The sequence below is a fragment of the Sciurus carolinensis genome, chromosome 12 (assembly GCF_902686445.1).
Source record: "Sciurus carolinensis chromosome 12, mSciCar1.2, whole genome shotgun sequence".
In the NCBI taxonomy this organism is placed as follows: Eukaryota; Metazoa; Chordata; class Mammalia; order Rodentia; family Sciuridae; genus Sciurus; species Sciurus carolinensis.
This window is the reverse complement of record NC_062224.1, coordinates 107,231,534-107,257,097: the sequence shown is the minus strand read 5'-3', so window position 1 is coordinate 107,257,097 and position 25,564 is coordinate 107,231,534. Positions and strand designations below refer to the sequence as shown.

Sequence of the window (25,564 nt, the reverse complement as noted above, 5' to 3'; positions counted from 1 at the left end):
TGAGGCCCACAGAGCTGTGGGGGAGCAGCTGGAGCAGTGGGAGGGGAGGGCGGTGCTTCCCGAATTATCTCGGCCAACACGGTCCAATCCAGGGTCAGTGCATCATTCTGGATACCTGTTGTTCTTCCTCTGGCTCCTGAAGTATCTGAGCGAGCAGAAGGCGGATCTCCAATGTCTCCTGCCATCTTTTGCTATTTAAAATAAAGGAAAATCCTTTTAAGCAGCACAAGAAAAACAAGGACAGGGAACAAGATAGTTGGAAAATAAGTCAATAAGAAAATTCCAGCGGAAGTGACGAAGAAAGGGGACCTCTGTGTGCCCAGGGCCCAGGGCCTGGCGATGGGACACTCGCTGCAGGTCTCCTGGTTCTGCCAGAGCAGCAGAGATGGCTGCAGACCAGCATCGTCCATCCTCCCCCAGAGCGAGGGGCAGAGGAAAGGAACTAAGCGGTAGGCCTCAGAGTCTGGAGGGAGAAAAGGCTGCGTGCTTTTAAAAATCCACTTTGTCCTTTCTTCAGAGCAAGCGGAAGAAAGAAAATGGGGGAAGGCCCTGCTCCAATTACCGTTCTGATTACGGCCAGCCGCTTTCGCAACTGTCAGAACAAAAAGGAAAGGCCCGGAAGTCTTTTAAGCAATTGCCCTACATTACATGAAAGTGACACGGCTCCACTGTGATCCATTGTTGCTAGCCGAGATGGGACGCTTTGATGGTCACGAAACATGCTTTGGGACCTCAGAGGAGGGTGGCAAGAGTGGTTTGGAAAAGCGCCCCCCTGTGTCACTTGCAAACATGGCTCAGACAGGGAGGAGAAGCCGCACTGGCCCTGGGAGTCCCACCCCCCCGGGACGCAGCCTGTGCCCCAGGGGTGATGGGAGGCTCCGCCTGGCACTTGCTAAGCTTATTCTATTTCTAGGGAGGTGAAGAGGGAAACGCAGGGCCCACCCACTGACCTGGCTCCTTCCTCCTCACCTCCAGCTCCCTTTGCCGTCTCCGTAGTTGCTGTAGCCAATCTGGCTCCAGGTCCCTGTCCCCACGGCGTCTTTCTAAAGCCAGAGGATCTGACAGCTTCAGTTTCTCCGCCAACTGTGCCGGGTTTCCAGACAGGTCAGGGGCAGAAAGTAAGAAGGGCCAAGAAGAGAGGAAAAAATGGAAGACATGGAAAGAGGGTGGGGAAGGAAGTGAGAGGGAAAGAGAGCCGTCACTCACGCGTGAGGCAGGTGATGAAGAACAAGAACCAGCAAGTCCAGCGGGCGCCCTCCCCGAACGGCAACAGACTTAAACAACTAGCCCACTTTGGTGTTGGACACTAAACAAAGTATGATGAGAAACAGTGTCTGGCTTTATTCCCCTGTAAGGCCGTTTCTAAATGTCAGGGCACACAGGAATCGCCCAGGACCTTGTTAAAATGCTAATTCTGATTCCACAGCCGGGTGGAGCCTGAGATCTGCACTCCTAACAGCTCCTAGGTGGCTGGTGTTATTGTGAGGCTTCATTCCAAGATCATGTCCCCAAACCTCAATCATCCATCCTGGGTCCCGAAGCCCCTTGCAATCATAAACCTGTTGCCAGAAATTTCAGGGAACAGGGACTCAGTGCCACAAAGGTTATTGGTTACAGAATCCAAAACGTGGGCCTCCGCTAAGCCAAAGCGAAACCTGAAGGACAAGCTGCCTTTTGCTCTATAGCTAATGGATTTTTCTTCAATTAATTGGAACAACTATTTGCCTGATTGTTGTTTACTTCCCCAGGAACTAAGGGTTGATATGTTTTTTGTTTTCTTTTTAAATGTATCCCACATGTGATAAAATACTCCATGCATTTAAAAGCATTTTAATAAGGATCATTTCCTGTTTTAATCAACTAAAATATATTTTCTACTCCTGGCTTGTGCAATTAGAACAGCTCACCATAGCACGGTTTTACTGTACCAGAAAAGCGGACGCCAGAATGAATTTCTCAAGGAGCACGTGCCGGGTGTCCAGCCCCGGGCCCTGCCCCACCCAGCGCATCCTTCTCTTGCTTATCACACGGGGCAAGCATACGAGGTCAAAGGCAGCTGTGGGTTCCAATTTTACAGATGCTCAAAGAAGATGAAATGTGGAGTCTAAGCTGCTGTACAATGGCTTTCTCTGAACACTGAAGATAAAACACCTGCAGAGAGCCCTTTGAGACACTCACCTTGATGAGCTCCGCTAATAGCACTGGGGGACTACTCCCTCCCTGGCTCAGGACGGCCGCGCCGATGGCTTCACAGTAATGCAGCGCCTGCGATGCCAGGCCATAATCTGCCAGACGGGAAGCGTAAAGGAGCTTATACACCTGCAAAGGGAAGGGGCTGGTGACGAGGCCATCCAGGCAGGGACAGAGCGAAATGCAGATAAGACTTCTTGGAAGTCAGCTGACTGCCAGCTTCTGCCCACTCTGGCATCCAGACATCAAGGGCCCTGAGCCATTCGGGGCGTTTTATCTGTGCCCGGGCATGACTCCAAATCCAGTCGGTAGTTCCCATATTGTGGAGAAAGCGATGGCCCTTATCAGCTTATCTGCCCAGGCCCTGGTCACTGGGAAAGACACTGGAGGACATACTTCTTCCCCGGCGGCCCATGTCCCCATGTGGAGCACAACACCAAGCTCCAGGACACAGTGAAGAGGCAAAAACAGACCCAGTGCAAAGGGCTGAGAGCCCATGGGGTGTGCAGCACACAGGTTAGCTCTCCCGGGAGCATGAGTGACCAGCGAGACCACGCCCGGGGGCTGGGTGTCAGAAGAACCAATCACATCCAAGCTCGGCCCGAGGCCTGCAGGGCGGCCTAGTTCCCTACCTCTGTGCTTCAGTTTCCTTACTACGGCATGACTGGTAAGACCACCTACCCCCTCGGTCATTGCGACAATTAAATGAGATACTCCACAGAGTCCTCTCAACACACGGTGCGTGAGAGAAGAGAACGGTGCTGTGCGACCCCTCTGGGGCTCAGTTTCCTCTTTCGTAAAAGGAGTGGAGCAGTGAATCCTGCCCTCCCCTCAGGATCAGCGTGTTACAGTAGCGCCACAGCACAATGCCAGGAGGCAGGTCACCCTCCCTGACAGCCCAGAGCTGGACCAAGAAGCAAGGGAAAGAACAGAGGCCAGAGTGCCTGCAGGGGAGCCAGGGGACCAGCTGCTGGGAAGGGTGGGTCTTGGGCAAACCTCTGCAAGAAGGCACAGGACCCAATGCATCTTTTCTTTATAACACGGCAAGAGTAAAGACAGGAGGCTTCATGGACCCAGGAACACAGGGGAGCCTGCACAGGAGGAGGAGGCGATCATCACCATCAGTCATCATGAGCTTATGTGACCATGGACACCAAGTAGAGAAGGTGAGAAGAGAGGACAGAACCTGCAGCATGGAGCCCACCTGCCCAGCTGGAGCCCTTAGAGGGGAGAGAAAGTTGAGGGCCAAGGACAAAGTGGGGAGGTCTCAGAGGTAGAGGAGGGCTGAGATTCGCAGCGTCAGAAGGAGGAGAGAGGCAAGCGCCCTGGTGGGCATCAAACTCCCCAGCCCTTCCCCCTGGTCAGGATACTATGGAGGCAAGAAGGAGGGGGAGGGGAGGGGAGGGAGAGGGGAGGGGGAGGGAGAGGGGAGGGGGAGGGGAGGGGGAGGGAGAGGGGAGGGGGAGGGGAGGGGAGGGGGAGGGGAGGGGAGGGGGAGGGGAGGGGAGGGGAGGGGGAGGGGGAGGAAGAGGGGGAGGGGGCAGGAGAAGAGGAGCCAGGGCTGATGTGGGCCGGGACCACGGCATGATTTTCCTGTGCCAGGAGTGAGGCAGGAGCCTCCAGCAGAGAGGCGTCTGCGAGGTTTTGCTTTTATATTGTAAAATGTAGACCTTCAGGGGACATAAAAAGAAATCCTAAGCCTTCCACTCTTACACTAATGAGGAGAAATGCAGTGGACGACAGCCCCGGGAACTACGTGCCACCGGTAAAGCTGAGAACCCCGCGGCCCACAGGCGTCTGAGGCGGTGAGGCTGGTGCCCTGGTCGGTTCCGTTACCTGGAAAGAAGGGATGAAGGCCTTGGGGCGGCCCAGCATCTGGCAATACTCGAAGACCTCCGTCCGCTGGATAGCCTCGGTTGTGGCGAATCTCAGAAACTCCTGGCTAAAACCAGAGAAGAAGGATAACGAGATGGGGCAGCGGGGACAGAGCCACGTCCTAGTAGACACCAAACACCAGCGCGTCCTCTCATGGCAGAGCCTCATCCTGGGCTCATCCCGGGGCGGCTCCAGGACAGGCAGGAGGCTGCGGATCCGCGTCCCAGAGTGGACCTGCCACACCTCCCTCTCCCCCTCCTAGAGCTGGGGAAGGAATGGAGCAGAGCTCGGCACCTGACGCTGGAGGTGGAGGCTGCAGGAGGTGGTCCTCCTCGGCCTTCTTTGCTGGAGGGTGAGGCACTGGGTCCTCCTCTTAAACACACCGAGTACTGGCCTTTGTGCCCCAAAGCCTGGCATGTCCTAGGAAAGACACTCCAACCTGAGCACACTAGCACGGAAGAGAGAACCGTGGGCCCCTCAAGGGACGCTCAGGAAAGAAGGCCTGGCTGAGAACGGAGGACGGCTGAGCCAGAGAGCAAACGACCAGCCCTGCACTGGATCTCACTCAACGAGGCAGAGGACTCGGTGACTGTGATCTGAGGGGCCACAGAGTCCCACATGCCCTCAGATCACTCTTCCCTTAGCAGCTTGCTGAAATCACTGTCACCGGGGTTATTCCTGGGAGTTAGGACATTACCTCCAGAAATGTCCTCATTCATCATGAACATAGAAGGGGACATATCAGCTCAAACACCCTTATTGTCACATCTGGCCCTTTGATGGGCTAACTGTGCGTGGAGACCGGGATCCAAGACAACAGGCTATGGAGGTGGTGCACAGGCAAGATGGCGGCCGCTGGGGACAAGAGTCACAAGAGCAGGCTTTGCAGTTGCCTGCCTGGACTCCACGACCAGCCTGGCGCACTGGCCGAGACAAGCTTTGTGGCTTCTCTGTGCCTTGGTTTCCCTCCTCCATAAGGGAAGACTGAAAATATACCCTCCTCTCAGGGTAGATCCGTAACACAGGAAATAGTGCAAAGAAATGGCTGGTGCCACCAAGAGCTTCAGAAATCCTAACCGTTATGGGGACAGATATCCAGAACAGGGAGCACTACTAGGGAGTAAGCTTGTCTGTCTGTCCATCTACTCATTCTTCAAGGGTTACTGAGGTTCGCCTGTGTGAACAACCTGGTGTCACAGCCAACAGAGAATAAGTGACCAGTGGGCTCTGAGGGACTTGGGTACAAAGTCATTGTAGGGGTCCCGGGGCCCCAAGGAGGGGCTAAACATAAACTTCTTCCACTTCCCCATTTTTCTCGGGGTGGGCTTCCAGAACCAGCGCAGGCAGGTGTGGGTTTGGGCGTTTGGGTTTGCTGTGGTGGGTTTCTTGGGAGACCATCTCTGGTTGTGGAGCTAGGGTGCCACCTAGTGTCCGTAATAGCATGGTACGACCCACAGGCACCAGCTCGCTCTTTTGCCAGAGCAGGACCTGGGGTCTGAGGCCCCCTGGTGGTGTGAGGTGGAGCCCACCGGTCATCTTGCCAAGACCTGCGCAGAGCTAGCTCCACAGGAGCTGAAGTTCACACAAAAAATCAAAAGTGAAGCCACGAAACCCAGCAAAGGCTAAAACAGCCCCATGGAAAACACCTTTGTGGTTTCCTGTCCCAGAAAGTCACATACCTGTGGCTGCTGCCCAGCAAGGCCAGATGGTCTGTCTTCACGGTATAGTGGCCGAAGGGCTCGTGAGCCATGAGATAGCAGAAGTGAGCTGCCGCCACAAGCCCTTTCCCAGCTGTGGGAGGAGCAGAACAGGACCGGTCATGGGGCACACCCATGTGGGGTCCCTGCACGTGGGCGGGAGAGAGATGGAAGAGTGGCCTCGGGGCCAGGGGAGAAGCCTTCTCCTAGCCCGAGTCACGGACCCCGCAACCCCACTCCTTCACTGACCCGGGTTGATGACCTCAGACATTACACTTCACTTCTCCTCAGCCAGAAGAAGGCTATCTTTCGCATTCTCCCTAACGGATTTTCCACAGGAATTTTCTAAACATTTCAGTCCTTCCTGGTGAGGAGGAGTGAGAAGAGATGCCTACACCTGAGCCAAGAAGTGGACCGATGTATGCAGCAATTCTCAAACCCAATGGAAGGTATTCAAGTACGTAAAGTCCCTGGCAAGTTGCCTGACATCCGAGAAGGGCCCCACAAACACTGGTCCCTCTCGTCCAAGGTGCTGAACAAGCCACCATCCCTTGGCAGGACCTGACACAGGACTACTTCAGGTGTGACAGAGCAGCGGTCACACAGGTCCACACAGAACACCATGGTTTCTAGATGTTCTGCTCCTTGACCACATTAAAGAACCACTGATCTGGAACATTCACGCGCCTCTAAGCGCTTGCAAGGCTGTGTTTACAGAGAGACGATGGGAGGGAAGACTACAGAGTAAAGACTAAAGATGGCTATTATTTTTCTGATGTTTAAAAGTAGTTCAGGCAAAAACAGAATTTCCTATCTGACTGAGCTGGGTCACTGGAAGACTAATGGCAGCAGGAACATTATCCTCTGTGTCCCTGAGTCTCACTCAGGGTAGAGAAGAAGCTGCAGACAGGAGGTTGTGGCAGCAAAACACCAAGCGTCGGGCTGGCTTCTCTGGCTTGCCGTGGAAATCCTGGGGAGCAGGGACCCAGGGAAGCACTGCGAAGCTCCTGGGTCTGCGACATGAGACTCCGGCCCTACACGGAATCTCAGAATCTGAGGACAGGTGTGTAAAGCTGGCCTGGAGGGACCCTAGAGAAGCAGGAGGCTGGCCGAGAGATACCCATAAGGAGCAGGGGCAGCGCTGGCTTCCACTTACCCAGGGTGTCCCCCATGGTGACAATGGCCCGTTGGTGCAGCTCGGGGTCCCCAGCCTGATTTGACAGAATCACAGCCAAGTGGGGCCTCCAGTCCCCCCACTGTTTGTCCCCACAACACTGAAAAAGAGCAGAAAAATAATGAAGGCCTACAGAGTCATCCAGGGCTGCCCGGAATGCAGGTTAAAATAAAAGGCTGCCGTTTATCTGCTGAGGAATTCAGGGACACTCACGGTACTGATGGCAACGCTGCCATGTGTTGATCTAGAGTTCTCATTAAAAATAAATAAAAAGACAAAACTGCTAGAAAGACAGGCAGACAGATATAGACACATACATGCATACGCATGTGCCTGAGAACACCAGGAGATAAACAAGATGACATTAGTCATTCACTCATTTTTAAATTCTTCCCAGTGCCTCACCTTCACCCCAAATAGCAGAGACAAAACAAAACAAAACAGAAAAGAAAAACAAACTTTGATGTTTCCGTGGGAGAAGGAAGATCAAACATCTTTTTCTTGTGAGTAAAAGAGACCGCATTAGCCTGTCACTGAAGTCAGGGGAACACTAGGCCACCTGATGTCTTACCAATGCTAATGTTTTCTGGGTTTACTAAGCCCCTTGACACACTTCACTGTATCTAACCTTTGCAACAATCCTGTGCAATCTGACTCCTACTACCGCTTTAGCCTTTAGCATAAGAAGTTGAAAATCAAGTCAGTCCACCCAGCCAGGACTCAGTCCTGGTTCATTCCCTCCTGCCCAGGGAGGCTGAAGCCTCCACCAGGGGGCAGCAGAGAAGTGGAAATGTGGAGAAACTGGCAGAAAGGGTGCTTTCCCTGTGAGCTGGCCCCAGGGCCACTCTTCTCCTAAGTGAGGGAGAATTTCAGGGAAGAAACTGTCAATAAACAATATGCTGGTCATAGAAACAACACAGGCCCTGGATTTTACTTGAGTGTTGCCTCATACTAGCTGTGACCTCGAGCACGATTTTTAATGTCTTATAACCTTTGTTACCTCATCTCTAACACAGAGATCATAATTTCTGCCTAACTGGGTTACTGTTGATAAAAAAACAAAAAAATAAGGTACCCTCTATGCAAAGCGTAGAGCACAATGCTTCATCCTTGGTTCATTTTTGGGGTTTGTACCAGGGAGTGAACTCAGAAGCACTTTACCACTGAGCTACATCCCCAGCCCTTTTTATTTTCTTTTTTTCTATTTTGAGACAAGATCTCACTAAGTTGCTGAGGCTGATTTCAAATTTGTGATCCTCCCGCCTTGGCCTTCTGAGTTGCTGGGATTACAGGTGTGCACCACTGTGCCCCACTTTGGATTTCAATTCCATGATAGGTGTGAACATACACACACACACACACACACACAAGATGGTGAGCTCAGCAAAGAGGAGATCTGCAGACCAGTCGAGCTCCAGTCTGTCACACAGATGAGCAGAGCAGACTGACAATAATAACTAAGATCTAGAGGGTCAAAACTATTCACAATTATTTGGTGTTTGTAATTATCCCAAGGAACAAGATGCTTTATCTAACTCTATGTTAAACTTACTCCCTGCTTATTTGGGCAATGCAATATAAATTAAGATAACGATACTGATGATGAAAAATCAAATAATAGTAGTTCTCATTTACCACCCTGGCTCAGATCACCAATCACATCCTGTGCTAAGCATTTTCCTGCCAACAATCATATGTGATAGGAATTATTATTGTCTAGAGTCAGGCCTCTTCTGCTGGATGTAAAGGAACCAGCAGAAAAGAAGAAAATCTCACACTAAAAAAAGAGGGGGGAAGGAAGGGAAAAATTGGAATTCATTCTTCTGTCTCTTTCTGTGTGATCTGAAAACATCGCTGCAAAGCAGATCTACGGGGTAAAGGGGAGAATAAGCAATGTTATTAACTAACTTCACTGGGCCAGGCATGGTGGATGACAGATTCACATATTCTCTCTTCTTTAATTTTCACAATAACTCTATTGGTTAGGCACCAAAATCTCCAGAGATGAAAAACTGAGGCTCTGTGGGACTGTGTAACAAGGCCAGGCTTGCTCAGCAGTAAAAGCAACGTCAAGGTTAAGCCTGTGATGAAACCTGCATTTGTGTGTCGCACTTCCATGCTACCACCCGTGCCACTCATCATATGTCACTCAATTCAGGCATTTCATGAGGATACTGGGAAACCCCCACACTCCCAGAGGAAACACTGTACCCACCCATTACCTCTGGCACCTCAGTTTTCTCACCCACAAGTAGGGAAATTAGTTAACTCTACCGCTTCAGTGAGACCCAGTGGACCATGAGTTGATTCTACCATGCTCTGCATTAGTGCTCTGGTGGCAGATGCAATTGCATTGCAGGGCACAGGCTAGTCAGTCGAACTGAGAGGCACACTGTTCCAAAACAGCCTGTCAGTTTAACAATAGGTCATGAAAGTTATCGTGTCTCTTTTATTTTCTTAGAATTATCCACAGCAATAAGGACAAAAAGTAAAAGTGTGATATCCATTTTCATTAAAACTGTTGTTAGAAAAAAAAAAAAAAAAAAAAAAAAAAAAAAACTCCAGGCTTCAAAATACAAGGAAAGGCAGCAAAAGTAATGGACATCGAATGTGGGTACTCTGGGGAGGAAGAGCGGGAAATCATGAAACAGTTGCTCCTATGAAACAAGAGCATAAAGCCAAGTTACAAGAGCTCAGGTGAGAAACAGTGGCAATAGAATGAGATAAGTTTGACCTGCAGAGTTCAGGAAAGAATTGGAGGTAAACATCAAGAAATAAAGGCAAAAATGGAAAGAACACAAGAGCAAGAGACATTGGTGAAAGCACAGTGGGTAGAAATAGGAAGGGAGGGAGGAAGGGAGGGTGGGAAAGATGTTTTTTAATTAAAGAGAAAATTATATACATTTATATATAAATTTATATATATCATGTATTTATATAGCTTATATATTTGAAATGTGTATGCATGGAATTCCTGAAAAGAGAACCATAGTAATGGAATGAGACAAATATTGAAGAAAATAATTCAAGGAAAGTTTCCTGAACTCTAATTTATGAATGCACATATTTCAAGGACATGCCAGACCTCAGGGGGAAAAACTGACCTAGACAGTCAATGCTAGACTATATCCTTAGTAGTTATTGGACTTCAAAGATAAGAATATTTGGGGGCAAGAAGATCAAGTCTATTATTACGGAAAAACTCCCAGGCAGGCCTCGGACTCCTCGGCCACATTCTACTCCAGGAGATGTGAAGTCCAGTGTGTCCAGCTCTGCAGGACTAGACTAGCGCACGGGGGAAGTGTGTGCCCAGGGTAGAGAAGCGCAGTTGGCTGAGGCTGCCTGGAGAACAGCAGCTGCGGCCATTCACTGCAAAGCAGGCAGTCGTAACATGTGGGAAGGGCAAGGTCTTGAGTCAGACAGACCTGGGCCAACAGGGTCCCCACTCCTCGCTATCTCTGTGATCTTGATCCACTTTACACCTTTGCTCCTCCTTTTCCACATCTGCCAAACAGAGATAATAACTCCTGTCCCCATGCATTGAATAAAATAATATACACCAAAGGGCCTAGCGCAGGGCCAGGAACACCGTAAACAACTAACAGACCATCATTACTCACGTTTCATGGAGAAAGCCATTGCGGCACTCCTGAGCAAGCTGTCCCCACCCACTCTAACCCTAGTGAAACTGAGGTGTGGAAAGGTACCGTGGCTGCTTGTGGAATCCTCCCCGACATGAGCTGGAAGAGGGTCTGCAGAGGGTCATTGAGCGCCAGTGTGCTGGTGAAGCTGCAAAGAGAAAGGACAGTTGGGGGACCAGGCCCAGAGGTCTGGGCCCATGGCCACGTGCAAGGCATCTCCACTGGGTTTCAGCAGCTTCTTTTGAAAAGTGAGCATCTCTGCTCTGCTGGGCCTTTCCATCCTCCTTTGGGGGTGATCAGTAGCATCTTCGTTCCCGCCCACACCCCGTGTAGACTTCATTGTGTAGGGATATTTTCTGCACTTTGGCTCTAGCACCCTAATTCTTGAGTGACCTCTTCTGTGGCCTTCTATCAACAAGATAACCCACCCACCTCAAGGGCCCTGGAGCTGCAGAGCTTCCCGGAAGCTCTTCTCTTCTCATGGGCTCCTCCTCCCCGCCACCCTTCTCCACACTAGGCCCATAGCTCCGTGACATTTTTCTGGCTCACCACAAGCCTGGGTCTGTACAGCTTTTACTCACAAGCACTAAATAGCCATTTTCAATAACCACAGAGGCGTGGAACGGGGACCAGAAATGATCCTGCTTATGACAAACCATGGGATCTGCTTAACAAGGATATAATAAGCTCTACAGCTGATTTGAGATTTAAGCATACTCGATAAGATATTTTCCACAATTCACTGGGCCCCATCAAAAACCAATGGCCCAAGGCAAAAGTCTGTAGCAGAGATATATGCCACAGTGTGGGGCTGTGGGAGGTCCATCTTCAAAACGCAGAGGAAAAGTGTCCCTCGAACACCATCTTTTACTGTCGGCACCCTCGCCAACGGAGCGCAGGGCACGCCTCACAACCACCGCAGTGCTCCTTGCCATGCCAGACTCTGGGCACAGTGAAGAGCTCAGCTGTGTGACCTGTCCCCGGGGAAGGCTGAGGGGTAGAGAAATAGGGACAGACAAGGCTGTGGTGAAGACTGGACTCCCCGCTAGAGTGGCAGCCACGAGGGACACAGACTGAACTTAAAGTGGAGGGATCCGTCTTCTTGTCCAACCTGGCCCAACAGGATTTATGGCCAACTCAAACACAAGTTAGGTTGGAGGCCAGTTCACAGCCTTAGAAGAGCGCCATCTCCTCACAGTCTGACCCACGCCTGCTCCTTACAGGTCCCCTCGCCCCTGCGTCCCGTGCCAGCTGGATCCTGCAGGACTTATTCAGAGAGCCCTCCCCGCGCCCCGCAGGCCACCACCTCCTCCTGATACCAATCCTCGTTGGCTCTCTTTTGTCACCCTCGATCCAGAAGGCTGGCCGTGCACCTTCTCCTCAATCCCTCTCTCCTTCCGGTTTGGCCGTCCTTCCTGGTGCACCAGGGTGGGTCTTAGCTGCTGGGGTGACTTCCTACTGAGCACACCTCTGAAGCCTCGGCATCCCACCGCGGCAGAGGCAGCCTTGTGGATCTGACTCCCAGTCCCCCTGCCATCTTTTCCCACCACGGCTCATGGTCCTGCTGCCCTGGGGCCAGGCCTACCTCTCGGCACCCACGTCCCCACTCAGCACTTACTTACCCAAAACCCTCAGTCCTAAGGTTTGCTCAGTTAAGCTTAAGTCACCATCTACTCCTCCCTAGTGGACTATCTAGGACAGTCCCTCCCAGAGAAGACGATGGCAATGGAGAAACTACTTAATTTTTGGAAACTTAAAAATATTAGAAAGAATGTCTCCGTGTCTGGGTTGTAAGATTCTGGAGAAAAGACATGCTCAGAAAGAGAGAAACTGGGAGCTGCGTGGAGTGGGGGGCTTCTCAGTGCATTTGACACTTCTCCCCACCCCCACCTAGCCCTGGAGGGGAGGCGTCTCTGCGCCATTGGTCTCCTTAGTAAGCTGGACTCACCCACTCATGACCCAGTTGTAGGTCCGTGGGTCCATCTTGCTGGAGAGGAACAAAGCATGACCCCACAAGTGGTTCTTCATGGCCCACTCCAAGGCCTCCTGAAAACCAAAACATCACATTCAGCAGTGCCTCGGCCACCTTCCTCCCATGGAAATGACACAGCCCGTGCGTAGGCACGGCTGCACCCTGAGCAGTAGAGGCTGGGCCTCCAGAGAGACTTGTGGATGTCTCTATGAACGTGAAGAAGAGGGGTACTCCCATCGGCTTGGCATTTTCTCTAGGTTGTCCTCTTCTCCAGCCACCCATTATGCCATTTCCTTGGCTTCCCCTCAATCATGGTCACCAGGTAGCCTTATCTTTTTAGCAACCTACAAAATGCTTATAAGAATCTATGTAGCAAAAATGGAAAAAGTCACTCACCCCAAAAACTAAGTCTCAACATATGAATAGCATAACAGTATTCACATGCAAGCCTATTAAGGAACAGTGCCCTTATTAACAGCTGAGGCAGAGACTCAGTAAGATCCATGTTGCCCTTCCTGGGGGAAGAGCTGGACTATACATTCCCACCTCCCTGGGACCTGGGTGTGGCTAAGTCTACACACTGTAAAGGAAACGGAAGTATTTTGGCCCATGAAACCACCCACACTGGATCCTCCACCCCACCTGGAATGGAGAGGACCCCCCAGCTGAGGGAAGGGCCTCCTGCGTCCTGAGTCCAGCACAGGGAGAAAGGCTACCTCACTGGCCCATCCACCTGCACAGCACTCTTAATGGACCAGTGCTAAAACCAATTGCTTGTTAACTATCCAACAACTTCTTAGGGCAAATGATAACACCACTGATTGGGTGAGATGTGCTAGAGCTGAATATTTTAAAACACACACACACACACACACACACACACACACACACAAACACACATTCGCCTTTACATTCAATTTTCAGAAATATTTAGTAAAGAACTAGCTTATGGGAGGTCTTGAACCAGTATTAGTGGCTTCCTTACTGCCCCACGATGTGATCTGGGGACAGGAATTCACTACTGAGGTAATTCCATCTCCAAGTAACAAGGTCTTCCATTGACCCAACATCCCCAACATGATCTTCTTAGGGGAAAAGGAGGGCAAATTTAAACAGCCATAGTTAGGGGATCCAGCCTCTCAACAAGGACAAGTAAAAAATGACATCGAAGGTCACTTTCTGTGTATATTTTGACAATTTTGTAATCTTTTTTTTTTTTTTTTTAAGAAAAGGAGTCACTAATGCTTGGTTGGGAATCAAAAATGAGCCCCTCCAAAATGCAATTTAACAAGTGAAGAGCACATGCCTGTAATCCCAGCAGCTCAGGAGGCTGAGGCAGAAGGATCATGAGTTCAAAGCCAGCCTCAGCAACTTAGCAAGACCCTAAGCAACTCAGTGAGACTCTGAATAAAACATAAAACTCTAAATAAAACATAAAAAGGGCTGGGGATGCGGCTCAGTGGTTTAAGCACCCCTGGGTTCAATCCCACTACCAAAAAAAAAAAGAACAAGTGAAGAAACTGAGGACTTATGTCAAGGTCATCCATCCCACACAATGCCAACATGAACAAAGTTCTGAAGATGCTGTCCACCTGGCACCTCGCCCATCGCCCACACCCCCATGAGCACCACATCTCCCCCTCGCCTCTTCTCAGGTCCAGGTGTGACAGGTGATGAGGCAGGGGTCAGAAGCCCAGGTTCAGTCCCCGGCTGCCGAGAGCTCAGCTCTCGCTCTACCACTTACTAACACTTCTAATCCAAAACACATAAAGCAAGGAGAAAACCTAATTCAGTGTTTCTATGGCGATAAAGGAGACAACGCACGTAGGAAGTTAAGCACGCGCCTGGAAGGTAGAAAATATTGTTTAAATCTCTGCTTATGTTATTGTAGTTGTTATGCTCGCTGCTCATCTTTCTTAAAGGAAGAGTTCATAACTGATTTGTCTCCATGGGCTCCACTGAGTTCAGTGCCTTAGAAGCAGTAGTTGCTAATAAATGAATCGTTGGGGAACTGCAGCTCCCTGCTACACGGGGAAGACAGGAATGGCCATGACTTGATTTTTACTGAGCATCAGGTCAAGCACTTACTTATAACCTCAGGTACCAAAATCCCAGGAGATTAAATATGTAAATGTAAAAGTGAAGTCACAAAAGTACTTCAACTTCACGTTTATGAATTAATTTTGAAATAGGAAACGGCCTCTTAAATATGATCCCTCAATATCGTATTTGGGACACACAATCCTGAAACAAGAAAGAAATCCAACACACCAACTTGTGATGATAAAAGACTGAAGAGAAAGACATGGAAAACCCTCAACCAGAAACTTCACAGATTAAAAGATAATCAGCTTCATTCCTAATCACAGCAATGCAGGCAGCTGCGTAAACTGTACTTCTTCACCCCTCAGGCTGGCACATATCAAAAGTTTGCAAACACCTTTGATTGGTGTCAGTGGTGGGGATGTGGGGGTGCACACTCTCCCACGTCGAGGTGGGAGGGAGCTGATTCACAACCTCTAATGAAAGTTTTCATTATCAATATTATAAGCCATTTACCCTTTGACCCAATGCTTCTACTTCTAGAAATTTCTCTTACACATATCTTCTCACACTAGGCAAAAATGACAATTCATTTTAGCATTGTTTGTAACAGCAGAAGAAATCACCTAAGTGTCAATCTATAGGAGTTTGGCTAAATTAATTATAAAATCCATAGAAAACTATGTAGCCATAAAAAATAATGAGCGTTTGGCTTCTTTGACTTATTACCTCATGTACATGTATGATTACATGACCAATGTGATCCTGCAATATGTATAATTAGAAAAATGAGAGATTACACTCTATGTATGATCTATCAAAATGTATAAATGCATTCTACTGTCATGTACAACTAATTAGAACAAATAAAATAAAAATTTTTAAATAAAATAAGCAATGTATCAGTGTTTAAAAAAATAATGAGGCAATTGTGATCTGGAAGGTGATATATGTGTTATGAGAAAGAAAACATGATAAAGAGAAAAAGGTAGCAAAATACAACAAAGCCAAATCCAGTGCACTGCGTGTTGGGCACAGCCCAGTGCATAGCCTACAAGTTCAAAACAGTTTTTCCTCTCTTTTAATTATTTGAAAAAAAAACAAAAGAAAAATAATATTTCATTACACATGAAAATTATATATGATTCAAAACAATATACGATTCCAATTGCTATGTCCGTAAGTAAAGTATGAAACGTAGTCACTTGTCCATATCTGCATGGTCTGTGGCTGCTCTCAAGCTACATGGGCAAAATTGAACACTGCAGCAAGACCAGGGGCTGGAAGGCCTAAACATTTGCTGTCTGTGCCTTTATGGAAAAACTCTGCCAACTCCAAAGTTTGTTTTCTAACATATTTAGAAAGTACAGTACTGACACAGAGTATGCTATAAGAAAAAAGGGGGAGGAAATAATTACATGCAAAAAGTATCTCTGGATGTTTCAGAGAGAGAAATTGGGTGATTGGGGAGGGGCATCGCTTCTCCGTTATACTCCTTATTGTTCAATTTCATTACATTGATTTAAATTGATTTTAATCATATATTCAAACATTTGAATTAACTTCATGACTTTTATAAAGCATGCACACAATTTCAAAATTAGACAAGACATTCCCTCCATCTGCTAAATTACAGCATTCAATATTGATAAGCAGGAGTGTTATTTGTAAATGACCTTTCTAAAACTAATTTGGCGTATGTCTGAAGAACCTCTTGGAAGGATATACTTTTTAACCCAGTAATCCCACTTCTAGGAATCTGTCCAGCAAAATAGTAAAAGGATCAGCCAATGACATGTCAGAAAAGGTGCAAATGCCATAATTTATAGTAGGTGACAAAACTATAAGTAACCTAGGTATTCAAAAATAGTTGAATAATTAAATAAGACTTTATTTAATGGTGCTATTGGTCAAGTGGCAGAGCACTGGCCTGAGGCCCTGAGTTTGGTCTCCAGCACCATAAAAATAAATAAATGAAATAAAATGGTGCCACTGATTTAATGCCATAGAGGTATTTCACCAAATGATCTTAAATGAAAATAAGAGAAACAATTGTATATGTAATTTAACTGGATTTTAATATACACATGGGAAAATGCTGGAAGGAAAGGTGTCTAGATACCAACAGGTATTACCTTTTAATAATTTGGCTACACTCACACTGCAGGTGTTAATGGTAAAAACTTAGAGTGGTAGCTGTCTTTATTCTCCTTGCCGTACCTTTCTGAACTTCTCACTCGCTCTAAAAGGAGCGTATGCCATTCACGTAATTGGAGGAAGGGGCTTGGGGGTGGGCAGCCTCGCCCTTCTAAAGCTGGCCTGGGACAGGGCAGACTTGCCTTTTTCCTTCCGTAGTACAGCAGCTTGGTGAACTTCTCCACGATCTGCGCAGGTGTCTCCACGGTGGGGGGGACCTCCCCCGTGAGCAGGTTGCGGGCCCCCGAGCTCGGCCGGGGCCAGTCCTCGTCAGTCAGGCTGATGAGGTCGGCCACCGGGGGCTGCCTCTTGTACTTCTCCAGCTTCTTGCAGTCTTGCATCAGCAGCTCAGCTATGTCAGACCCCACCATGGACTGCAAGGGAAAGAGGGTCATCCTGGGGAGACTCCCATTAGTCCGCAGGCAGGCAGCCCAAGCTGCAGAAGGAAGGAGGCCGATCGTGCAGAGGCGAGGCAGTCCTCCCTTGGATGGCCGTATTTCCCACGTCCACTTCATCATCGTGGGTATTTTCTGGTCATCAGGAGCCAGCTTACTGGGGCCATTCACAACTTCACAGGTGTTTAATCTGGCCGGTGCCGTGACCCCACAAGAGTACAACCCTCCGCGACCAGGGCAGAAGAGCAGCAGAGGGAAAGTCTGCATTAGCAAACGGGTGTTGACGTCTGAGCAGTGTTTCCCGGGGTGATGGGGGGCTTCTTTAATTTTGCTTTTCATAATCACACCACACACCAAACCTTCTCTCTCCCACAGAGACCGAGACTCCAGCCGGGCCCGCACCTGCCCTCCCATCCAAGCCATCACCTACCCCATTCTGGCGACAGAGGAGAACTAACAGTTGCCACAGTAGAGCCGAGTCTCTGCTTCCTGGAGTCTCAGACTTGAGGCTCTGAGCTGCTTTCTGCTGACAAAACGTCATGATATCCACCTTGTGCACATCTTCCCTACGAGAGAGTTCAGGAAGCAAAGAGTGAGCAGGCAGACTTCTCCCCCGGGCAGGGTCCTTGCTCGGCCTACAGTGTCGGCACCGGCAGGGGTGGGGTTGGACAGAAGCCTGACGACCCAAGGCCAGAGGAAAAGGTTGCAGCCTCAGGATGGTCACTTCCTGGTAGAACAGGAGGATTTTGGAGACTGTCTTTTACACCCTTTCCATTTTACAAATGACAAAACTGTGGCCCAGAAGCCTGAAGTGACCACACAAAATACCAGCTCAGAGCACAGACTTTCAAGTCAGAGTTCCGAGTCTAAATATGGTCTGTCACTCTTAGTTTAGACAAGTTTCTTATCTCTTCCAAACCTGTTTTTCCCCTCCCTAAAATAGGGATAATAAAAGAAACTACATTCATACAAAAAGGCATAAGCAGATTCTGTGGCATATACTAAGGTCTCAATAAATGGGCATTAAGATTTGCTCAAGCTCATCCAACGAATCAAAGCCAAGTTAGGATGGAAACCTAGTGTTTAACAGTCAACTCGGTTCTCTACCCTCCTCAGCAGACCTGTGTGTAAGACATAGAGACAGGACTCATTTCACTCGAAGGAGTTGTCAAGTACAATAAGGGGATTTTCTTGGGCAAGGTGGCTTCAGGACAAGAATACATTTGCATAGTAGCAATGCTATTTAAAGGGCTTATACCTGCATAATCTCCCATGAGTCTCACAGTCACCCCTGAATTGGTAGAGCAGGTGTCACATCATTTCTCAGAGGAAAAACTAAGATGCAGAGAGGGTTAATTGGCCTGCCCACAATGGTACCACTAGTTAGTAAGATGCCTGAACCTGGAAGCCAGGTCCCGCGACACCCAGCCGGGTCTTTCTGTACAACATAGGTACCCGACTATTTGTCAGCAGCATGACTGGCGTCTTTAAAGCAGTTCCAGTCCAGGCCTGCAGAGGGCAGACCTGCACACTGTCCAGTAACTGGAACTCTGAGAACATTCTCTCAGAAAAGAAGTCACCGTTGGCAGTTTTTCCGTTGTGATCCACTTGTGGGTGATTTCCCAGGCTGTGCTACACTTTTCTACTAACATCTGTCAAGAACACAGGATGCTAAAACGTCCTACCACGGAACCTCTACGCAATCTGATTGTCAGATTTCCAAATTGTTATTTTTTCTGTCTGTCCCTCAGTTATCGATTGGCTTATCAAAATGACACAGGTCACATCTGGTTATATCTAGTAGCATAAGAGAGACATTTTCTTCCAAGGACCCCAAAACAAAGCCCCAAAATGAAAAAGTCCTTACTCAGTTTCTTAGAGTAACTTACCTGATCAGGGGTCCTGAGAAACTCCTCATCTCCTCTTGGTCCTCAGAATCATTAAGAATAACCTGGAACAGAAAGTCAGATTTGGTCTTCGAGACTTCCACCCAGTGCCCCCGTCAGTCAAGTCCAGTGTCAGACCCCGGGACTGCAGTCCTTGGGCATGGCTCATTGCCTTGGGGAGAAAGAAGAAGAAGCATGTTAATCTTGTTAAGATGAGCCACTAGCATCTTAGGGAAAACATGGCTCTAGCGTCACTTTCAGAGAGGAGCCCAGCCATTCCTGTGCCTCCGGATCCAGGGGGTGCACAGCCCAGTTCCCCAAACAAGCACCCCATCTTGGAGATGCCCAGGCTCAGGCAAAGGCAAGCAGGGAAAGCGTGTGAAGAGCAGCTGGGCGTGCAGCGTGCGTGCCGCATATCAGGGACACAGGACCCCGCCTACCTCCATGCTGTGCAGCACCACAAGGGCCGTTTGCCCATCGGCGGGAGAGTTGGGACACACACACACCAGCTGACCTCCTGGCCCGAAGCTCACAGACACATGAGGGATGTAGAACTTCATCGGTGCCTTGGGAGCAGCTGCCGGGACATCCCCTGACCGAGAGAAGACAGACGGCCACTGTGAACGCCACTTTCACAGCTTTTCTTTAGTTTAGAAATATGCTGTCCAAATTCCACCTGGGCCCAAGCTCAGATTCTGGGTGGGCTACATAATGAGAAGAAGCCCACACTCCCTGCACCAGTCCAACTGAAGGCTCTGAGAACATGTCAGAATGTGAGAACGTGTTCATTTGGTCCCAGTGACAGGGCGCCCAACCCAGATTCTCAGCGATGGTGAGCGCCCGAGTCTCTGGCTCTCAGGCCTTCTACGTCCATGGCAAGACTCCCACATCAACAAAGCAATTATGCTTTGTGTCCTGCTTTTGCTTCACCCGGTTCTCTCTGGTCTTCACTCTCTTCTCTAGAAAGCTCTCCTGAGTGCCTTCTGGCCCAGTGTTCCCTTCTAAGAGTCAGCTAGGATGCAATCTCCATTTCAAGAGGAAAGGTGGGAAACGAAGCCAAGGTTGGCTTCTCGGCCCAGGAGACCTGCAGAAGCCAATGCGGCTGTGGACAGTGACTCGTTTCTGGAAACACGGGCTAAGGGTGACTCTCCAAGAGGCTTGCTCCCAGTTTTTCCAACAGTGATTCCCTCCAGTCCCCACCAACCTGACCTTGACTCCACGCTGCCGAAGCCGTAGGATCATACTGCTCAGGCGCATCTGCCATGTACTGACTGAGCTCGTAGCTACTGGAGCTGAGACCAGACTCGTGCTGCTGGACAAGGTTGGACTTGCTGGTCCATGAAGGCTGAAAGTGAACAACAAGGAGAGCACATGGGAAGGAGTTTCAGGGAGCTGGTCTTCCTGAATGTTCCTTCAAAGAAGCAAAATTCAAACTTTCCAAGAAACACAGAGAGCATGGACGTGTTGAAAGGAGATGGGATCACTCCATCAACGGGTGTTTGTTAAAGGATGCATTATGGCCCAAGGGGAAGTGCCGGTCCTGGGGTCAGGAGGCCCTGAAGTCAGGCCTCAGTTTTGATTCTCATGCTCGCTGCTGTGACCTCGGACAGGTGACTTTGGCTCTCTGAGATTGATACCCTCCATCTGTGATAAAGATAAATGTATCTTCCCTGTATACTTTAACTACTTACTCACATATTTATTTACCTGATATTTAATGAACACCTACTTCACTACAGGTACAAGAAGATACAGGTGTACAAGGAATTCATGAAACTTACATTCTGGGCAAATACGAGTGAAATAATGGATTCAGAAGCTCTTCGTATGCTGTAACATGCTGTCCACATGTGTGGAGCTGCGGTTATTGTGTTGTTAGGATTAGTCACAATAACACATGCCCTGCCCTGTTAAGCACTGGGTATACAGAGAAACTATCCTCAAAACTTATACAAAGCTAATCCAGGAGACAAAATTTAATACAAGACCATCAAAACTTAAGAGTTCATCTCTACAGTATCTTTACAACTCTTCTATAAATCTAAAATTATTCCAAAATAAAAAAAAGTTTATTTAAGAAAAATTAAGAGCTCCGTTTTGTGGCCCAGGAAGTACACTTTTAAGATTTTAAAGGAAAGAGATGGAAGTGTCAGGGAAGATTGCAAGCCCTGCTTTTCAAACCTGAATTAAAAGATTCTAGCAACTTCCCCTTTCTTGGGTAAACCAAATTGCTAGTGCCCTGAGGTCTCTAATACTGAAGAGCAAGTGTCAGCTTCTTTTCTTCCCAGTACCTCACAGTGACTTGGATCCTGCCAGTGTGACAGACAAAGGGTCAGGTCAGGCCCTCAGACGCATCGGACTAAAGCAGGAAGGAGGCAGAGGAGGAGGCGTGGTGGGGGCCCTGCCACGCGGGGAGGAACAGGCCCCTGCAGATGTCTGGCTGTCCAAGGCCCCCACCCTAAGGGCCCTGCCGCCACCGCGGACGGGGTCATTTGTGGTGCATGGCCGTGGGCCTCCAGTCCCATGTCACTTCAAGTTACCTTATTTTTTCGGGCACCAGTTAACTGACTCTCTGAAAAGAGCTCCCCAGGCCGCTCCTGTCCAGAGCTGGAAGCAGGACTGTCGTTATAAGGGGTCCAGCTGGTGGATCTGCAGCAAAATGACAGCGGTGGTGAGGCGGGTCCTGGACAAGCCAGCCAGGCTGAGGACACTTCTTCTGGAAGTGTCCTGAATCCATGTGTGGCAGGTGGCAGGTCAGCCTGGGTGCCACGGAAAAGAGCGTCTTCCTCCCATGCCCACCTCCTATGCATTCATGCCGGAAAAACAGGAATGCTGGGGTTCCACCCACAGACGCGGGAAACGGCGGCTCTGCAGCCTGCGGTCCTGGGCTGGCCTGGGTCGGAGCCTTGGGCCGGTGAATTCCAAGGCCGAGGGCACCAGGAGAGAGGCTTGGGTAAAAGTCTCTTGCCTGCTCTGCCCGACGCCAGAGGCGTGTGCCACTCTCACGGTCCAGGTGGGCAGAGGAGAAGCTCTGCGGCCCCAGGCAGGACCCCGCCATAAGCACTTCTGCAAACCACACCCATTCTGGGCCAACCAAGGATCGAGGCCTTCTTCCGGTGACCTCTCAGGTCTCAGCCTGGCCGTGGCGGGAACGGCTTCTCAGAGAAAAAAGCTCTTCTCCTGCTGGGCACATGCCTGTAATCCCAGGGGCTTGGGAGGCTGAGGCAGGAAGATCACATGTTCAAAGCCAGCCTCAGCAATGCAGTGAGGCCCTAAATAACTTAGACTCTGTCTCAAAATAAAAAGTAAAACTGTGCCAGGGATGTGGCTCAGGGGTCAAGTGCCCCTGAGTTCAATCCCTGGTATCAAAAAAATGAAAAAAATAAAATAAAAAAATAAAGTCTCTTCTCCCAGGGCTTCCAGAGATGTGGGACCACCACCAGATGCCATAAGACTGACACCCAAACACTATGTTTAATTATAATGCTCTAATTCAAAAGTAACTAAATAAATAAAAATAAAATATGCTCTATGATAGTCCTGTAAAAAAGAAAATCAGTCAAATACAGACTGAGTGTGACCCAGTCCTATGGAAGTGGCCTCTCCCTTCACACTTACTGAAACTGGGTCTCACTGTTCATTCCAAATGGACTGTTCTGGTTTTCACGAGGATGATCGTTGGGGTACTTTTGATCTCCGTAGTCTTCATGCCAGATGTAAGGACTCCCTTGCCTCGGCACTGCTCCCTCAGAAAAATACAAAAGGAAGACAGGGCACTTGCAGTTTCTGAAAGTTCTTTTCAGAAAGTCGCTATGGAGCTGCCCAGCTGAGGTACTAGGGCACAGGAGGTATAAAAGCGGATTGGTTCTGGGGATAGAGCTCCATGGTCAAGCACTTGCCTAGCTTGTGCAACACCCCGGATTTGGTTTCTGGCCAAATTGAGTTAAATTGCAAAGTAACATGAAAGTCCCCAAGATGCCTCTCTGAACAGTTAGGGTGGTTCTGTGGTTTCACAATGGTGGGGATCAGGGCACGGGTGTGTGTGTGTGTGTGTGTGTGTGTGTGTGTGTGTGTGTTTCCAACACTAAAACAGATTGCACTGGCTAGGCGGTGAGCAGCTACCACTGGTACTCACCCTGCCCCTATGAGTATAGGGCCTAAAACTTCCACGGGTGCACGTCCACCATCCTCAGAGTGAAGCAATGCTCAGACTCATTACCGCCCAGCCCAGCACCCAACAAATGTCCTGAAGAACTGACTTCACTGTCCCACAATCAGTAACTACCACCTTGGCTTCATTTTTTTATAAGAAGGAGTAGGAGAAGAAAACGTAGATGAAGTACAAACTATCCTCAGTTTAAGTAACATAGAGACAGCTTCACTACCCTCACCTCGTGAAAAGAGAAGTTCCCTGCTCTCTTCTGCTCAGGAGATCCAGGGGCAGGGACTCTGCTGGGGTCTCATCTGTCCAAGGAGAGGCTCTGTACATGGTACCAACGGCCTCCGCCCTGCCTGTCAGGCCCGAACCCCCTCCCCGACGGCTTGAGGGGCGTCCTCCATACCTCCTTCTTCCTGCAGTCGCTGTGAGTGGCCGTGGTAGTAGTAATTTCCATAGGCATGTTCTTCCCTCATTGTTGGAGAGTGGTATCTCTGATAGGGATCCTCATAGCCTGGCCTAAAGCATCACAAAGAAGTCCAGTCATCTGAGGACGCACGCAGTGGAGAATGATGGCACAGGAAGGACTGGACAAACTAAGTGGCTTCAGAGGACAGAGTGGCCACACCAGTCTAGAACCTGCCCAAACGCTCCATTCATTCTGGACCCTCTAAACAAATCCAGAGTCAGAGCAGAAGGAGGGCCCTTGTCATATGACCAGATTTGGATTTTTGTAGTAACATAGAAAACTATTTTTTTATATTCAAAAATCTTTTTAAACTGTTTTTATTTAGAACTCTTTTATTTTTGTGGTAAAACTCTTACTCCCTATAAAAACATTTATCTGACAATTCCATAACTCTGATATTATCTTAGAAGACTGTAAGAACTTAATATATCATTGGAATTTCTATGCATGTTTCAGAGAGAAATGAGATTTTTAAAGTCAGAGCTATCTTAAATCTGATTATTTTTATTGTGTCTGTTCTTAACATGCCTCCATTTGAGAATCTAATAATCCAAAAAAGACAGGGAAAAGAAACATCATATCAATTAATTTATCCATTAATAATGCTTTAGTATTATAGAGATGCAAAATTCTTTACAATTATTGTCATAATTTCAAACCTAAATCTGTAGGTGAATAAACATCCTAACTGGAAAAAGCAAAGTGGAACATTTCAGAACATTGATGGCTTCTAACATTCCATGAAATTTTGAATGCAATGCTATCAATCAGAACTTGGGGGAGCAGGTGTTCCAGATTCTCCAACCTAGAATCTCCTGACTGCAGCCTCTTCCTTCTGAACATAGAGCTCGTAAGGCCAGATCTGGCTTCTCTAGAAGTTAATTTTCCTACACTTCTCATCCATCCAACACTGCTTCTGTGTACCGGTCATACTCCAGCTACTGTTCTCGGCACTAGGACTCTTCTTGGTGCTGGAGGTATCAGACTAACCCCAGGTTAAAAGGGTCCAAAGACCGTGAAGACCTTCTTATGGGTCCTAAAAAAACTTTTCCATAGTCTACGTAAGCTGCTTTCTGGGATCCAGGAGCAAGAGACTCCCATCTACTGCCTTGTTACCCCTCCTCTGATGGCACGGTGACAGGTGCTTCATTTAAAAAGCTCCACTTGGGGACAGAGAGGAGGGAAATATTATTCTCCATCAACAAAAACCAGCGTGGGAGAGGACAGGTTTTAGCTAAGGCAATATAGTAATGTGGGGAAAGAAAAAAAAAGGAACTAAAAGAAAGAGAGACAAAAGGAAAAGGAAGAAGGAAAAGAACAAACTGTTCATTCGCACCTAGGAAAGCTGGGTCCATTCCAAACCCTAAAGCCATACCTGGAGTAGCCCTGGCTGGGATAGGCCCCATCGTAGTAATCCACCCCAGACGCTGGCTGCCGCCATTCCCCAGACCTGGGTGCATAAGGGGGCTGCAGGTGGTCTGCCCTGGGGTCCTGGAGTGGCTGTGGGCTTCCATGGATATCTTGCCATTGGTGGAACCTCTCTCCATTGTGCCAAGGGTGAGGAACAGGCCGATGATATCCACTTCGAAGCCCACGATCTGGGTCCTTTGGAGGTGCCATGGGCCTCCCCCATGACTGAGATGGCCACAGGGGAACCCAAGGTTCCATCCCTGGATTTCTCTTGGGTTTTGAGTCAGTTATACAGTTGTTTTATTTCCCTGCAAACCAAACAAAGAGGGGGGAAATCCTCATTTTAAGCCTATGTCCTAATGTGGCATTTGATTAGAATGTATGAAAAGAGCAACTCTAGTCCTCAAAACCTTGTCTGAAACAAACCATATGTGCAACAGATATAGAGAAATCTGAAAAA

At 48.7% G+C, this 25,564-nt stretch overlaps 1 protein-coding gene across 6 annotated transcripts in view; it reads right to left on the bottom strand.

Annotated features, from left to right (window-relative positions):
- The window catches only part of Sec16b (SEC16 homolog B, endoplasmic reticulum export factor), a 48,974-nt gene that overhangs the window by 9,202 nt on the left and 14,208 nt on the right, over positions 1–25,564 (bottom strand). For 5 of the 6 annotated variants that reach the window (XM_047521728.1, XM_047521729.1, XM_047521727.1 and 2 more), the window contains 17 exons: positions 25,070–25,412; positions 23,632–23,744; positions 22,688–22,808; positions 21,610–21,718; positions 20,279–20,414; positions 19,510–19,661; positions 19,073–19,134; positions 17,614–17,749; positions 16,932–17,162; positions 12,526–12,623; positions 10,644–10,725; positions 6,919–7,036; positions 5,745–5,856; positions 4,027–4,132; positions 2,179–2,319; positions 970–1,083; positions 116–191 (listed from right to left, as the gene is read on the bottom strand). In XM_047521728.1, the coding sequence (XP_047377684.1) occupies positions 116–191; positions 970–1,083; positions 2,179–2,319; positions 4,027–4,132; positions 5,745–5,856; positions 6,919–7,036; positions 10,644–10,725; positions 12,526–12,623; positions 16,932–17,162; positions 17,614–17,749; positions 19,073–19,134; positions 19,510–19,661; positions 20,279–20,414; positions 21,610–21,718; positions 22,688–22,808; positions 23,632–23,744; positions 25,070–25,362 (2,200 nt within the window). In that variant the 5' untranslated portion in view covers positions 25,363–25,412. Of the gene's footprint in view, positions 1–115; positions 192–969; positions 1,084–2,178; positions 2,320–4,026; positions 4,133–5,744; positions 5,857–6,918; positions 7,037–10,643; positions 10,726–12,525; positions 12,624–16,931; positions 17,163–17,613; positions 17,750–19,072; positions 19,135–19,509; positions 19,662–20,278; positions 20,415–21,609; positions 21,719–22,687; positions 22,816–23,631; positions 23,745–25,069; positions 25,413–25,564 lie in introns of those variants that run through there. The other variant, XM_047521732.1, reaches the window with a different exon arrangement.